Below are 17,214 nucleotides of genomic sequence, written 5' to 3' on the forward strand. Positions count from 1 at the left end.
AGGAGACCAAAACTGCCCACAGTACTCCAAGTGAGGTCTCACCAGCGCCTTATAGAGCCTCAACATCACATCCCTGCTCCTAGACTCTATTCCTCTAGAAATGAATGCCAACATTGCATTCGCCTTCTTCACTACCGACTCAACCTGGAGGTTAACTTTAAGGGAATCCTGTACGAGGACTCCCAAGTCCCGTTGCATCTCAGAACTTTGAATTCTTTGCCCATTTAAATAATAGTCTGCCCATTTATTTTTTCTGCCAAAGTGCATAACCATACACTTTCCAACATTGTACTTCATTTGCCACTTCTCTGCCCATTCTTCCAATCTATCCAAGTCTCTCTGCAGATCCGTTTCCTCAGCACTACCGGCCCCTCCACCTATCTTCGTATCGTCAGCAAACTTAGCCACAAAGCCATCTATTCCATAATCCAAATCACTGATGTACAATGTAAAAAGAAGCGGCCCCAACACTGATCCCTGTGGAACACCACTGGTAACCGGTAGCCAACCAGAATAGGATCCCTTTATTCCCACTTTCTCTAGCAGATTGATTGTTGCTCCAAATTCTAGGATCTACAGTCGCTTATGCCTCAGTCTTACAGAAGCGACTTGAATTGAGATGATCAGTTGATGGGTTGGGAGGGGTGGGTCAGACATATGATCATGCTTGTGCCCAAGACTGTGTGGTCAGACATGCAAACAAGATTCCAAAAGATGTCGGCAACAAATTGTGGCAGGAGGACTGGAAATGGTGGATACAGCAAATATCATTGTAATTATTTGGAAGAATTGTGATGTTTCACATTGCTTTACAGAAACAAGTCAGCTTCATTCCCTTTAAATAACACTGAAGCGAGTCTCAACTTCCAGTTAAGGACTGCTTCAGTGTGAGTAGCTTTCACTGCTAATCGACTTCCAGTATTTAAAGGAATTCTGAGCAAATGCTGTTTTCTCTCACTGTGTATGGATCAAATCTCTAAAAATGTGCGAGGCACACGTAAAGAACAAAATTAATTCCCATAGAGCACAAATTTATTGTAATCTTAGGATTGAAAACAAATAGTAAAATTAATCTTCTTCATGGCTCTTCAAAACTTTTTCTTATTGTCATTCCTCTGAATGAGAATGATGTTTGTTTAAAAAAAAAGAGTAACATTTCCAGATTTTAAGTCAGAAAAAATCAGGTCTTCCAAGATAGCGAAGTAAAATGTCAAACAGCTATTTGTTGGATACACAGAAGTAACAGTCCATTAGATAGACTGTAGTAACTGTACACTATGGAGGGAGTTAGGGTAAATACAAGATTAAGGTAGGAAAATATGTTGTTTGTAGAAAAAATATGACAAGCACAGCTGAGGGAGTGAGATAGAGCAGACAAGCATCCGGAGAGAAGTAAAAGTGCCCAATATTGCAATCCACTCAAATAAGAGATTATGTTTACATCAGAAATAAATAACAAAAGAATCAAGTGCCAACCCTACTGAGGAACAGAGGGGCCATGCTACTACACTATGGGTACATGATGCAGAATCTGTGGTTGGGAGTCTCAAGGGTGATAGAATTTATCACATCTGGAGGCAAGTTTGAAACTGCACACATTTTTCCAAATTGATGACAGCTTCTGTGATCTTAAGTACTGGAAACAAACTGATCCAGTAGTCAGAACATTTTCCAGTGCAGTAAAGAGCCCCAATATTAATATTTCTAAAGCAGCACCAAATTAGGAAAGCAAAGCATCAGTTATCACATCATCATAACATCTTAAGGTATCTACACCAACTTTCTTCTCTGGCAACATTACTACTGTATGTATGAGACAGGATTTTCTGATGTGAGAATAATGAATATGGGTTCAGCTCAATACATTGAAAATGCTAGGCAATGGGAGATTATAGTTGAAATAGTTTGCCTTCCATCACACAGTAGTTGGTTTATTCATAATTTAGATTAAACCTCTGCACTATTTATTCTCAAGAGTCTCCATTGCTTTTCTACATTATTGGATGATTTATTTAAGTGGCACCTTTAACTCAAACACCCTTCTCAGCAATGCAATTGAAGAAAACCCCATGGCAAGTGACAACAGCAGACACTAGAGCACATGATCAAAAGTTTGAGGAGGCAGATTTTTAAGGAACCTCTTCTGCAAGCTTTTGATCAACGGTGTGTGGTCAGCATGCGAACAAGCTTCCAAAAGATGCTGGCAGCAAGTTGTTGCAGGAGGATTGGGGGTGGCTCGTGGTTTATTATTATTGTTACGTATACCAAGTCCAGTGGAAAAACTTGCCTTGCATACCATTCATTCTGATCAATTCAATACAAATGTGCATTGAGCTAGTACAAGGTAAAACAATAACAAAGTGCAAAATAAAGTGTTAGTTACAGAAAAAGTGCACTGCAGGTAGTTAATAAGTTGCAAAGTTATAACAAGATATAGACTGTGAGGTCAAAAATTCATCTCATCCCACTGGGGAACAGTTCAATAGTCTATAATCAGTGGTCTCCAACTACCAGGCCGCAAAGCATGTGCTATCGGGCCATGAGGAAATGATATAAAATTTGGCGATATGAAACGATACGAGTCAGCTGCACCTTTCCTCATTCACTGTCATGCCCACTGTTGAACTTGAACGCGCGTGAGGTCATTAGTCGGTCACTAACCTACAACTACTCGATGAATAAAAAACGTCACTTGAGAGTTTCTTTGGAAGAAGTGGTAGGGGACATAAAAGGCCTAACAATGATGATAACGCAGACAGCTGAGGCCGAGACTGCAAAAAAAAGAAAGCTTCCTTCAACAGAAAATACGACAAGTCGTACATAAAATATGGCTTTATTGCGATCGGCAACTCGCACGCTCTAAGCCCCCTGTGTGTGATATGTGGAGACAAGCTGCCTAATGAGGCAATGAAGCCCTCAAAACTGCTTCGGCATCTTGAGTCCAAGTCATAGTTATACTTTATTGATCCCGGGGGAAATTGGTTTTCATTACAGTTGCACCATAAATAATTAATTAGTAATAAGACCATAAATAGTTAAATAGTAATATGTAAATTATGCCAAGAAATAAGTCCAGAACCAGCCTATTGGCTCAGGGTGTCTGACCCTCCAAAGGAGGAGTTGTAAAGTTTGATGGCCACAGGTGGGAATGACTTCCTATGACGCTCTGTGTTGCATCTCGGTGGAATGAGTCTCTGGCTGAATGTACTCCTGTGCCCACCCAGTACATTATGTAGTGGATGGGAGACATTGTCCAAGAAGGCATGCAACTTGGACAGCATCCTCTTTTCAGACACCACCGTAAGAGAGTCCAGTTCCATCCCCACAACATCACTGGCCTTATGAATGAGTTTGTTGATTCTGTTGGTGTCTGCTACCCTCAGCCTGCTGCCCCAGCACACAACAGCAAACATGATCGCACTGGCCACCACAGACTCGTAGAACATCCTTAGCATCATCCGGCAGATGTTAAAGGACTTACACTGAAAGACAAACCCATTGAGTTTTTTGAGCGGAAAAAACGTGAGCAAGCGGGACAGAAGCAAGTGCTGAGAGGCACCACCTCCACAGATGCTACTGCTCTGAGAGCGTCGTACTTTGTGGCTAGCCGTATTGCCAAAGCTAAGAAGCCTTTCACTGTCGGTGAAGAATTGATTCTGCCTGCTGCCAAGGACATGTGCCGTGAACTGTTGGGAGAAGCTGAAGCTAACAAGATGGCACAGGTTTCTCTTTCAGCTACCACAGTTTCAAGAAGAATCGATGACATCGAAGCACAGCTGTTGGAACGGCTTAATGAGTCACCATGGTATGCTATCCAGGTTGACGAGTCTATGAATGTCAACAACAAGGCAATAATGCTGGTTTATGTACAATATATATTTCAAGATGATGTGCACAAGGATATGTTGTGTGCACTGCCGCTGCCAACTAACACAACTGGGGCAGAACTATTCAAGTCTTTGAATGACTATATGTCAGGCAAACTGGACTGGTCATTCTGTGTTGGAATACGCAGAGACAGGGCTGCAGCTATGACTGGATGGCTGTCTGGTTTCACTACCAGGGTCAAAGAGGTTGCTCCTGAATGCCAGTCTACACACTGTGTCATACATCGGGAAATGCTGGCTAGCCGAAAAATGTCACCTGATTTTAACAACTTATTGAGTGACATTGTTGAAGTTATCAATCACATCAAAGCAAAAGCCCTTAACTCACGTCTGTTTGAGCAGCTTTGTGAGCAAATGGATACAGAGCACAAACGCCTTCTCTTACACACTGAAGTCAGGTGGCTATCAAGGGGGAGAGCCCTGGCCAGGGTTTTTGAGTTAAGAGAGCAGCTACAGAGATTTTGTTCAGGAAAAAAGTCACCACTGGCAGCACACTTCAGTGATGAGGAGTGGATAGCAAAACTCGCTTATCTGTGTGACATCTTCAACCTGCTCAATGAACTCAATTTGTCACTTCAGGGGGGGAATGACAACTGTCTTCAAGTTGGCAGATAAAGTGTCTGCTTTGAAAGTCAAACTGGAACTGTGGGGATGGCGAGTGGATAGAGGCATATTTAACATGTTCCCAACATTAGTTGGGATTTTGGGAGAGACTGAGGCTGCACCGTCTTCTCACAGCTGGTGCACGATCACCTACCTTCGCTGTCGACAGAATTCGAGCGTTACTTCCCAACCGCAAATGACCCAAGACGTGCAAAGGAATGGATCCGGGACCCATTTGTGAATGTCCCCAGTGAATCATCCATGTCAGCACGGGAAGAAGATCAACTCCTCAAGCTTGCAAATGATGGTAGGCTGAAAAGTATGTTTGACATAACATCTCTGCCGACATTCTGGATCAAAGTCAAGGCTGAATATCCTGAGATAGCCACGAAAGCACTGAAAACGTTGCTTCCATTTCCAACATCTTATCTCTGCGAAGCAGGGTTTTCTGCAATGAACATTGGTGTGTTGCAATGATTTTATATGTTCATACGAGGAAAATATGTGCTGTGTGTTTAATATCCAAACGTTACTTAAAATGTTCTGATGCTATTGACTTATAAGTGACTTATAATTGACTTATCACTACATTCATACGAAGAAAATATGCACCGTGTGTTTACTATCAAATTCGTTAGATAAACCCTTTTAGAAACGAAATTGAGTGTATTAGCCACTTATAAGTGACTTATAGTTGACTTATCACCTATATTCCAGTCGTGATTATCATCCTCCCCACCCCCGTCAGCTGGTCTGCAAAACTATTGTCAATATTAAACTGGTCTGCGGTGCAAAAAAGGTTGGGGAGCCCTGGTCTATATGAACAGTAGGACAGAAGCTGCCCCAGAGCCTGGTGTCACATGCTTTCAGGCATTTCTATCTTCTACCCAATAGGAGAAGGGAGGAGAGAGAATGTCCAGGGTGGGTGGAGTCTCTGATTATACTCGCTGCTTTAGTGAGGCAGCAAGAAATATACACAGAGTCTATGGGAGGGAGGCTGGTTTCCGTAATGTGCTGAGCTGTGCCCAAAATATCTGCAGTTTCTTGCAGTCATGTGCAGAGCAATTGCCATGCCAAGCTGAGATGCCTCTGCATGGGATGCTTTAAGTGGCCCATTGATAAAAATTGGCGAGGGTCAAAGAGGACACACCAAACATCTTCAGACTTCTGTGGAAATAGAGATGCTGGTGAGTTTTCTTTTTCATAGTGTCCATGTGATTGTATCAGGATAGGTTACTGGCGATGTCTATCTCTAGCCACTCGAAGGTCTCAACCAGTGTGTCATCAGCACTGTTGATGTAGACAGGAGCATATGCACCAATCACCTTGCTGAAGTCTATGACCTGCTCTTTTGTTTTGCTGACACTGAGGGAAAGGTCATTGTCATGACAACATGTCACCAGCTCTTTATTTCCCTCCTGTACCCTGACTCATTGTTATTTGAGATAAAGCCCACTACAGTGGTGTCATCTGTAAACTTCTGGATGACCACAAAGTTGTGAGCGTATAGTTAAAGAGACAGCAAGAAATTAGATCTTAAAGTTTGGAAAGCTGAAGAGGCATGCTTACCAATTGCAGTGATTAAATCTGAGCATTATCATGACAGCAAAAACTTGATCGTCAGGTATAGAGGACTCTTACAGAAACTGAAGAGACAATAGACAAATGTAAGGGTGCGAGACAGGATGAACCTATTTGCAGTCATCCACATATAGATATTAGGGTGCATGCTAAATGTGTAATGACCATTTCTTTGCATTATTAAAGGGAAAATAAATGAATTCCTAATTAAGATAGCATTAATTTTGCTCTTTCTGTTGCTCTCAGCATGGTTTCCTGCTGCTTGCTTTCCCTAGTGTAGCTGTGCACCAGCTAAATGCAGCAATCATAAGGATCTTGTCTGCATGTAAAATAGACACTTGAGCTTTTGCATTGGTCTCACATGTAACCTAAGCCTCTGACCTCTTGTTTTATTACCTGGCTGACAGTTTTCTCTTTTGTCCTGGAGTGTTTCTTCAAATCATTCAAAAGAGCAATTTCAGTATTCTTTAAATTGAAAAGCTGTAGTGAACTCAGCCAATCAGAAAGCTCCAGGTCATCAGCAGCAAGTGCCTGCACAAGAGAAATACAGATTAGCTGAGTGAGTCACACTATTGAATATGGATTTCAAATGGGTCAAGACAGTCAAAAACAAACTGACTACATAGTCTTAAAAATCTTAAATACCAAACTGCCTATTCCTATACAGTTACTTTTTATTCTTTAACCTTTGCTGCCAAGTGCTGAATAGAGAGCAGAGCACAAACACAGATGAATCAGAAGCAGGTGTAGACCACTGCATGGATATTATACCTCACTACCATTTCCTTAATCATATGTATATCCCTGGCTTCCCTTAACATCTAACTGTCTTGAATAGACTCAGTGACTGAGCCTCCGTAGCTCTGTAGGGTAGAGAGTTCCAAAGATTCACAATCCCCAGGGTTGAGAAAAAAATTCTAATCTGCCCTCAAAGGATGACTTGTTATTTTGAATGTGGACCCTGGTCTTAGATCATGCAGCTAGGAAAAGCAGCAACCCTGCCTCTATTCCGTCAAGCCCTATGGGAATTTAGTATGTTTCAATGAGATCACCTCTCATTGATCAAAGATTTATAATGTATTCTTTTTTGTTGACTTTCCCCTACAGATCTTGTCCCAAAGTTGACCTTCAAAGATAATAAACATAGATTGAGATATTAACTCATGACAGTAGAATTACAAAGATTGGCACTCCCTAAATTGGTATGTTTTTCACCAATAACGAAGCTAGCAAAGCAGGTCCAGCTCACTAATAGCACCTACAGCACACAGAGGAGCTGGTGTCAGTATGTACTAGATTATGTTCTTTAAGGTTAGTGACATTACCTGCATTCCAGCAGAAGTGGCATCTTCAGTTGAACTAGAAAATCCCACAAAAGTGACCTGCAAACCACACAGAAAGTTATGCAGCATTAAGTAATGAGCGTGGAGCATCTAAAGAGTTGCAAGTCAGTTTTCAGTTGATAAAACAAATTATTTAGCACGATGAAACCATAAGCCACAAACTCCCCTTCATAATCATCCATACCTTCCATACACTAAAAGATAAACTCTTTATCTCCTAATCGTTCTTGTCATGGGCCTTACATTTCATTTGTTACCTGCACTGGACTTTCTCTGTAACTATAACAATATACTGTGCTGTTTTCTTTTTATTACCGTGGTGCAATTAAGTATGGAATAATCTGTCTGGATGGCACACAAATCAAAGGTCCTCACTATACCTCAGTACATTTGACAGTATTAAACCAATACAGGTTCCCTCGCCATCCGAAGGTAGAGCGTTCCTATGAAACGGTTCGTAAGCCGGGATGTCGTAAAGCGAAGAAGCAATTACCATTTATTTATATGGGAAAGTTTTGTGAGCGTTCACAGACCCAAAAATAACCTACCAAATCATGCAAAATAACACATAAACCCTAAAATAACAGTAAGATGTAGTAAAAGCAGGAATGCTATGATAAATACACAGCCTATATAAAGTAGAAATACTTTTCCACATTTATTGCCGGCACTGTTCTCCGCAGCAAAAATCTCACACAAGCACTCTCGGCAGAAAATCTCACACAAGCGCTGTTGGCAAAAACACTCTCTCCAGTAACCTTTCAGCTATGAAGCTGCCAAATCGTACCAAATAACACGTAAAAATACACAGCCTATATACAGTAGAAATAATGTATGTACAGTGTAGTATCACTTACTGGAATCGGGAAGACAGCGCTGAGCACACTGATGATGGTGTGCTAGACCAGGGGTCCCCAACCTTTTTTGTGCTGCGGACCGGTTTAATATTGACAATATTCTTGCGGGCCAGCCGACCCTGGGGGGGGGGGGGGGGGGGGCGGTAGGGTTGCCAACGGACAAGAGTAGCAAAGTAAGGCTACAACGACCATGAAGCCTTGCTCGGGGCACCAGTGCACATGCGTGACCTGCGCATGTGTGTACCTGCCGATATTATTCTCTGCAAAGCGTTTTTGGCGATACTGTTCGCGGTGGGGGAGGGGGTGTTCATCACGACCGGAATATTGGTAATAAGGGGCTAATACACTCAATTTCGTTTCTAAAAGGGTTTATCTAACGAATTTAATATTAAACACACAGCGCATATTTTCCTCGCATGAAATATAGTGATAAGTCAATCATCAGAGGAGGACAGGGAGCTTGAAGTGTTGAAAGAACTTCCAGTAGAAGTGGTAGAGGCAGGTTCGATATTATTTAAAGAAAAATTCGATAGGTATATGGACAGGAAAGGAATAGAGGGTTATGGGCTGAGTGCAGGTCGGTGGGACTAGGTGAGAGTAGCGTTCGGCATAGACAAGAAGGGCCGAGGTCGCCTATTTCCGTGCTGTAATTGTTATATGGTTATATAAGTCACATTAGTCAATAGCATCCTAACATTTAAAGTAACGTTTGGATATTAAACACACAGCACATAATTTCCCCGTATGAACATATAAAATCATTGCAACGCACCAATATCGCTGAATCAGTGGGAGCCCTGGGCTCGTTTCCCCGCGACAAGACGGTCCTATCGAGGGGTGATGGGAGACAGCGATACTCGAATGGGTTCCTTATGTCCAGTCTATTCCGCAATTTAGTTTTCGTCGCATTCATTGCAGAGATATGTTGGAAATGGAAGCAACGTTTTCAGTTCTTTCGTGGCTATCTCAGGATATTCAGCCTTGACTTTGATCCAGAATGCCAGCAAAGATGTTATGTCAAACATACTTTTCAGCCCGCCGTCATTTGCAAGCTCGAGGAGTTGATCTTCTTCCCACGCTGACATGGATGACGCGCTGTTAATGACCTCGCGTGTGTTCAAGCTCAACAGTGGGCGTGACAGGGAATGAGTAAAGATGCAGCTGACTCATATCGCCAAATCATATCGTTTCCTCGCGGCCCGGTAGCAAATGCACTGCGGCCCGGTGGTTGGGGACCGCTGTGTTAGACTGAGTCGCAGGTTGGGGTGGTGCAGCGGCCCCCACCCTCTGGGCCGCCGACCAATACCGATCCGCGAAGCATGCAGGGGTACAGCGGTAGCCGGGAGGCACCCAGCACATCTTTAAGAAAAAAGCCGAAATAAACGTGCTAATTAATTAGGTGCCGCCCGGCACATAAATGTCGGCCCAGATCAGAGGCGACGCAATCGGCAATCGCCTCTGATCTGGGCCGACATTTACGTGCTGGGCGGCACCTAATTAATTAGCACGTTTATTTCGGCTTTTTTCTTAAAAATGTGCTGTGTGCCTCCTGGCTACCTCTGCATTCTCCGCGAATCGGTACCTGTCCGCGGCCTGGGGGTTGGGGTGGTGGGACACTGGGGTGTTGTCTCATCGTCGTCTGGTTCTATGAGGGTAGGCAGGTCATCTTCTCCTATGGCTGCTCGCCTCAATGTCAAAGGTCGAGGTTCATTGTCTGCTGTGGCTGATGTGGAAGGCTTGCTTGACCGCTTAGCCTCGCATATTTTTCTATCATACAGTTCTTTGAAAGGACTCAAACCACCTTGCAAGTATGCCCTAAAGCTACGTACCCTTTCAAAATTAAAGTCGTACTTTATCATTGCAGTGAAAATCTCATGTAGTTGCCTCACATTCAGTTCCTGGACGACTTCACTTTCGCTACTGAATTCGGTTTTGATTGTTATCCTTTCCTCTTCCAATTGCATCAACTCTTCATCTATCAGTTCTTGGTCACGGGACGCCAAAACCTCTTCAACATCATCTTCGTCAACTTCCACAAGCCAAACTCATTTTGTCCTTACTTCGTTCACCGTGATCGAAACCCTTAATTATGTCTGGTTTTATGCTAAGTGTAACACCCTTACGAGCTCTTTTAGGCTTTTCCGATACTTTAGAACTCACCTTGCTAACGGCTGCTCACAGGCACGTGTTTAAGCAATGCCGGCAAGAATGCCGTTCCGAATCCGGGGGTGTGCACTGCCTTTTATCGCGTGCTGCTTTTCCCCGCGCACTGCCTTTCTTCATAACAGTAAAAACACCTTCAGTTGGCAAAAACAGGGAACTAATGTAGGTCTTTCGTAAAAAGTGAGATTTCGTAAAGCGAACATTCGAAAAGCAGGGGACACCTGTATCCCCAAAAGAAGCAATGTAAATTGTGCCTCAGTAGCATCATTGCTGCTCAAGTTAGAGGATCATAAGTTTAAATCCTACACTAGAAACTTGAATTCTAAGGTCTAGAGCAAAGACCAATGACACACTGTGGAAGTCTTAATCATGGCTCCATCATCCTGTATATAAACAAATACAAGATATATCAGGGCACTACCTTAATTTCCCCCAACAATCAAGTGGTTATATTGTCTTCACATTTCCTTACAACATTGTTTGCCAACTGAGACTTTGCCAATGCTCAGAGTATTCCTGCCCTCCTCTATTTCCCTGCAACCTGTTCTGTCTCACTCCACCCTGATTTTTCCACCACCTACATTCAGCAGGGGTAACTTACAGAAACCAATCAACTTCCCAACCAGCACATCTTAAGTAGTATGACAGGAAACCAGTTCAGCTGGGGAAAATGCACATGGTAACAGGGAGAACATGCAAACTCCAGTACTGGAAGTCAGCACGCAACAGTCACAGCAGTGCCAGCTGCTGCACCATGATGCCACCCTATAAATAAAGGAATGGACAACTTGTGATCTGGCTATACTTATCTCTCAAACCACACAACTAAAAACTAAACATTTTGTCAGTTATCTTGATACTTCATTGTTCATAAATTAGTTACCACATATACTCATATCACATTAGTGATTATACTACAGCATCCCAAAGCTATCAAAGATAATACATAAACCACAGTTTATTTTGTTCATGTGCCTGGCAATGGCTTATATATAACCACAGATTTTAGTAGTCTCTGCCAGTGAAACTACAATTGTGATCTTCTCAATTACATCATCAGTAGCCAAAGAAGGTACACTTTCTGCTTGCTGCTTTTATTACTACTAACATTTTAAAAAGATAAAATATTAACAGTAAAATTTCCATTATATGATGTACTATTTTAAGAAAGCAAATTCTTCCATTAAGTTACATGGTCCTTAATTGCTCAATTGTCACAGAACTACCATTTTCTTCATTGCCAAATTAAACAAAGGCTGTGCTAAATCTGGTCAAAAGTCTTTACTTTTCACAATTAAACTGTAAACAAAGGGAATAAAGGATCATTGGTCAGATACTTTAGCTCTTTGAATTAAGATGCAGTGCAAGCAGAACTTTCAAACTCATGAATTTAATCTTTAAACTTTGGCATCATTTTGTGCATTTTAACATACTGCTTCCAAAGTCAATGCATCCTTCATAGGGTTGCAGTGTCCCATACTGAATGCCACACTCCATTTGCGGTGAAAATGATGAAAGCTTTCTGCAAACAGAACCTTCTCACACCAACTCCACAAAACTGCTGAATACTTTGCTTCCCTAGTCCTCCCTCCCTCCACCCACATTTTGGTTTGCCCTTTTTTCATTCGTTGATATCTGCCATTACGTCAATCCTCAAAAAATCTGGAAATGATCATATCCAAAGCTTGATCCCCAGTTTTTCCCCTGGCAAAGTTGCAGAAATTTAATCTCCATGCACTGTGGTTGAACCCTGATGCCTGTTAACAGCTGAGGTTTGCTAGTTGCCTAAGAATCGATTCAGTAAACATGTTTCCTTTATGCACTCAATATTCATATTTGGTTGTTAAAGGATGACTGAATTAGCCAAAAAAGATCCAAAAGTCTCAGGGCATGATAACGAAACTGCAATAAAGTGACATTCCCACTCCAAATTGACTGAACTTCTGGAAAGGAAAAAAAGCAGAGAAATCTCTCATAGCTGGGTAGAAGACATTTGGAATTAGGTACATTTTAAGCAGCTAATGGTTGCCTACAATTTTGTATAGGTATTGTGATCCACAATAGGATTTTTTAAGGAAACTCCGAACTCTTTGAGTAAGTTCCAAGCTCTGGTTAAAACCTGCTCCCAACCCTAGTCAACCAATTGGTTAACATCGGACAAAGAGAGGGTTGAAAGGACAGTAAGACCTCATGACTGGACCAAACGAACTTAAGCCAGGAAAACACAACTGAGCTGAAGGCATAAACTTTCAAAAGATTCACTGTTTAAATGACCAGAATCCACTTTGCAATTAACAGGGCAGCATGGGGGAATAAAGAGTAAGGATATAATACAATGTCAGTTTCCAGTAGGAATTCCATCATGAGGGCTATGGAGTTCAGCTACTGAGGCTCAAGATTTTAAATATCTACAGAGCTCTGCTGTAAGGAAACATGCTGAACTAGGAATTATACCATAACATACTTCTGAAGTGATTACAATTCCATTATGCCAATAATGTTCACTTTGGAACATGTAGACTCCCTTCTATGAATCTGCAGATCGCCTCTTGGTTTACTGAAGACACTCAATTCATAGCCCAACACCATTTTTTTTGATTCTTTTGTTACTTGATTTTTCACGCTGCTTTTCTAAATATTCCTTGAATTAAATACTGGGAAAATTGAGGACCCTGCCACTGGCTGCCACGACAAACCTCATTCCTGAGTCATTGGGTCGCTCTCTCTCCTTGTGATTAACTAAAATTGAGGCATAGTGCTCATAGTCTTGGGGCCATATTTGACCAAGGTCATTTTTGCCCCTTCACCCATCTGTTCAGCTACCTCTGATGGCATACTGAAAAAATCACTCAACAATGCCTTAAATTACCTGTAGACTTGACTGGTCCAATGAGTCATCCAAAACTCAGCTGGTTCTATCTCAATCTGGACCCACTATCCACTGTAGGCTCATTAACCTACAGAAGCCATATTCCTCATTTTAGAAATATGTATTATCATATTCCAATCCTCTCCTTATTGCTATAATCTTATCCAAATTCCGCAACCTCTTGAGATAAATGCACTCTTACAAAACTGACTTTATTTCTAAACCTACTCAACATGTCTATATCATAATGAGCACTACTTAGCTGTGAGAAATTTGCATCAGGAAGGCAGCTAGGTTACTAGATTTGAGCAACACTGGTGGTCTTATTGGAATTACGCTCATTCTGTGAACACAATTCTGTTGCCTCAACAGAGGTTACTGCACCACTTTAGGAATTAGAGATAACCATATGAAAAGTGAGCCGTGGAGAAAGAACATGACATGTGATTAGCTTTGAAATGCTCCAGCATATAGCTATCACAACCTGGACAAACTCAGTGAGAAGCCTAATGTTTCAAACAGAGATTTAGTTTTTAGTTCAAAATTTGTCAGCAGTATATGCAATTTTTTACTTCTAATTCAACACAGAAATTCTTAATTAGTTTTTCATATTCCTGAGGTATTGCAAATTGCTCAACATCATGCAGCAAAAGCATATGCCTAAAATATTAGAGGGTTAATATTAGCTTAAAACTAGCATAGTTGAATTAATTACAGCAACAGTTGGTAATAATTACAGTGTGAGTGATTTTCCCAAGCACAGGATGGCAAAAGCAGGAAACTTATTGCTTGTAAATCTGGCCTCAAGTGAGCCAGAGACACAGCTGATGTCCTTAAAAAGATACCGTCCACAGCCATGTGTTACTCACCAAAATTCACTGCTTATAAAGCAACAACTTGAATTTATTTCAATAAAAGCAAACAGAATGAACAGTCATTTATGAAGAGCCATTTAGGGCTTAGGGACAGTGCTTTGTTGCAACCACTGAAGTGTTGTCACTGTTGGAATACAAAGAACCATGAAGCCAGCTGGTGCAGTCAGCTCTCTTAGCTCTCTCTGGGGTAAATTTCCATCATCGGTTTCGGTGGTGCTTGTGAAAGACTCTACGTTGACCTTGGCAAGGGAGAGATTATAAAGCACTATTTACGGTATATTATAAGCAAATAGTCACACAAGTTCTTTTACATCCAGCTCTGTGGACACACAACGAAGGGCTCAATTCAACATCTAATTAAGGGGACTGAAGAGAATGGTGAGATGCATTACCTGAGAGTGTGGTTGAAGTTGGGCTGCTGACGGTGGTTAAAAAGAGTCTAGATGTGAATTTGGATCCCTGAAGCACAAAAGCCATGGCCAAGTGCTGAATGTGAGATTAATACAGAAGGATACCCACTGATTGATCTGAATGTGGAGGGTCAAATGCTGCATGATTCTAGGGCTCTAAGTTTAAGGCTATGGAGGGTATGAGGCAAAAGGATTGACATTGACTCGAGGTATTAATAAGCAAGCAGAGATATGATGCATGCTGGATCTTTTCAATCAAATTAAGCTAGGAGACAATTTGAAATTATGATGGTGAGAGACAGATTTAGGTCGGCTACAGAACTGCTATCTCACAACTTCAGCAACCTGCCTTATCCTCTGGTCCTACTTGTACGGATTTTGTATATGCTCCCTGTGACAATATGGATTTCCTCCAGGTACACCTGCATCTTCAAACATCCCAAAGTCACATGCGATGGTAAGCTAACTACACACTGTAAATTGTCCTGAGCACATAAGTGCACATGGCATCCGGGGGAAGTAGATGGGAAAGTGGAGAAAAATAAAATGGAATTAGTGTAGGATTAGAGAAAATAGATACTCAATTTTGTCAGCATAGACTACCTGAGCCAAAGGGCCTAGTTCCATGTTCTCCTGCTCTATGACTCTGTTAGCTAGAGGAAAACTGCTTCTATGGTTGAGGCACCCTCAGAAGAGAATAAAAATATATTGCTGGATGCTTGCAGCATTCATTCCATATTCCTCTATGCCTTGCCCTGCTCATTCAAGTACTAGTCCAGCTACCTCTTAAATGTCAATATTCTGATTTATCACATGTACATCGAACCATACAGTGAAATGCAACTGTGAATGTCACTGCTTTTGTGCCACCATCTTCTCTGGCAGCTCATTCCAGATAAAACAAACCTTTGTGAAAGGTTTACCCCTCAGATCCCATTTAAACCTCCTCTCTCTCACTTTAAACGTATGCCCTTTAGTTTCAGACACCCTTATCGTGAGAAAGAGTCTGGCTATCTATGTTATTATTTTACATACCTCTAATGTGTTACCTTTCATCCTGCTTTGCTCGAGCAAAAACAGACCCAGCCTTTCTAATCTCTCCTTAAATCTCAAGCTCATCAATCCAGGCAACATCATTGTAAATCTTTTCTGCACACTTTTTCTGGCCTTAATTACACTTTATGTCCTGCTTTATAGGGAGCAGAAAGAAAAATCTCTAATGAAGTGTTCAAATTGGTACAGAGCTGCTTAGTTGTGAATTCAAGTTGATAACTTTTCATCATAACCGAGAAAAGCTGAGATAAAAACAAGTTCTAATTTGGGGTGGCTGGAGAGAAAGTGGGGAAGGTGAAGAATAGTGCAGAATGAAGTAGTGATGGAGACAGCTGAAAGGTGGTGGTGGAGAATGAGAGACAGCTGAAAGAATGAGAGGTATAGCAAGGTGATAAGTAAGAGGAGACAAACTAAATCTAAATTTACTATTTGAGACAAAAAAGCACTATGAATGTCGGAAACATGCTATACTATGGATGAATTAGCAGACCAGCTTCTAATGGGAAGAAAAAACACGAACAACACCATCTTGTAGGATTGGTCTATCACTGATATTACCCCTATACTACACAATCATGTACAATGGAGAACTTCATTCATACACTTTCTCTTGCTCATACACTATGTTATCATATGCTCCCTATTAGATTTTGGAAATTTTTCCTGTTCTTAAATTTTCTAATTCAGTGCACCTTCACACGGTATATTCAGTTCATTCTACTGGTATGGATGTTACTTCTGATTATTTCAAAAACTAGCACAGGAAGTGATCATTTCTCTGCATTTGCAGAAGAATACAACATGCCACATATTGGAGAGAGATATTCTGCAATAAAAAGCTCAATGTACAATGAAAAAGGGAAAAGAGAAGAGATTTCAGTTGCACACCTCAGTTAAATTGTTGCCTCCTTTCCAATGTTGGTCAAGTGTTACACTGCACAGTGGCCTTGTGCTCTGCAGTAAGGTCTTCACTGAAAGTTGCTGCTGGCCACTGAGCACCTAGACAAACAAAAAAATTACATTCTTTAGCTTATCTGATAAATACAGGACAGGTCACTTTCAGAAAAAGTATTGTAAGAGCACACATATGGAGGCAAGGAGCGACGAACAGGGAACAATTAAATTTAAAGTCCTGTGCTGGTTCCAGTTTTTCACTATCAATGGGAAAGTAAGCTCCGGCTAACAAAACCATTGGGTGGACATCACAATAAGCTGGAGGTAGATGGGCATCTGGAATCACAGTTGAGGTAAGGAGGGTGCTTGGGATCATGATTTGAAAGACAGGTAAAAATTTAAAAGGGACTTGGTGTATGAAGTGCCATGTGACAGGTTAGTAACGAGTACCTTGGCCTCAGACCTGGTTAGATAGGTGTGCTTTGTGAAGCCCTACTTCTGCACAGCTGATCTGTGCTGTTCATAGCCCAGGGATGAATTTAACAGAAAATTGCACACAATTTAAAGCCTGACAGAATTTGACAGCAAAATGCCCTTTGCACACTATTTAAATCATTGCACACACTCGGATGTCCGTGTCTGCCACAGCATCGAGTGCACGCAGGTCCCAAAACAAGTC

The 17,214-nt window shown here is 41.5% G+C and overlaps 1 protein-coding gene across 7 annotated transcripts in view; it reads right to left on the bottom strand.

The window, feature by feature from the left end:
* akap11 (A kinase (PRKA) anchor protein 11) overlaps nucleotides 1-17,214 on the bottom strand; it is a 103,674-nt gene that overhangs the window by 59,117 nt on the left and 27,343 nt on the right. For all 7 annotated transcript variants that reach the window (XM_072260829.1, XM_072260825.1, XM_072260827.1 and 4 more), the window contains 3 exons: nucleotides 16,530-16,640; nucleotides 7,397-7,453; nucleotides 6,468-6,602 (listed from right to left, as the gene is read on the bottom strand). In XM_072260829.1, the coding sequence (XP_072116930.1) occupies nucleotides 6,468-6,602; nucleotides 7,397-7,453; nucleotides 16,530-16,640 (303 nt within the window). The remainder of the gene's footprint in view (nucleotides 1-6,467; nucleotides 6,603-7,396; nucleotides 7,454-16,529; nucleotides 16,641-17,214) is intronic.

Source organism: Mobula birostris, chromosome 6 (assembly GCF_030028105.1).
Source record: "Mobula birostris isolate sMobBir1 chromosome 6, sMobBir1.hap1, whole genome shotgun sequence".
Taxonomy (NCBI): domain Eukaryota; kingdom Metazoa; phylum Chordata; class Chondrichthyes; order Myliobatiformes; family Myliobatidae; genus Mobula; species Mobula birostris.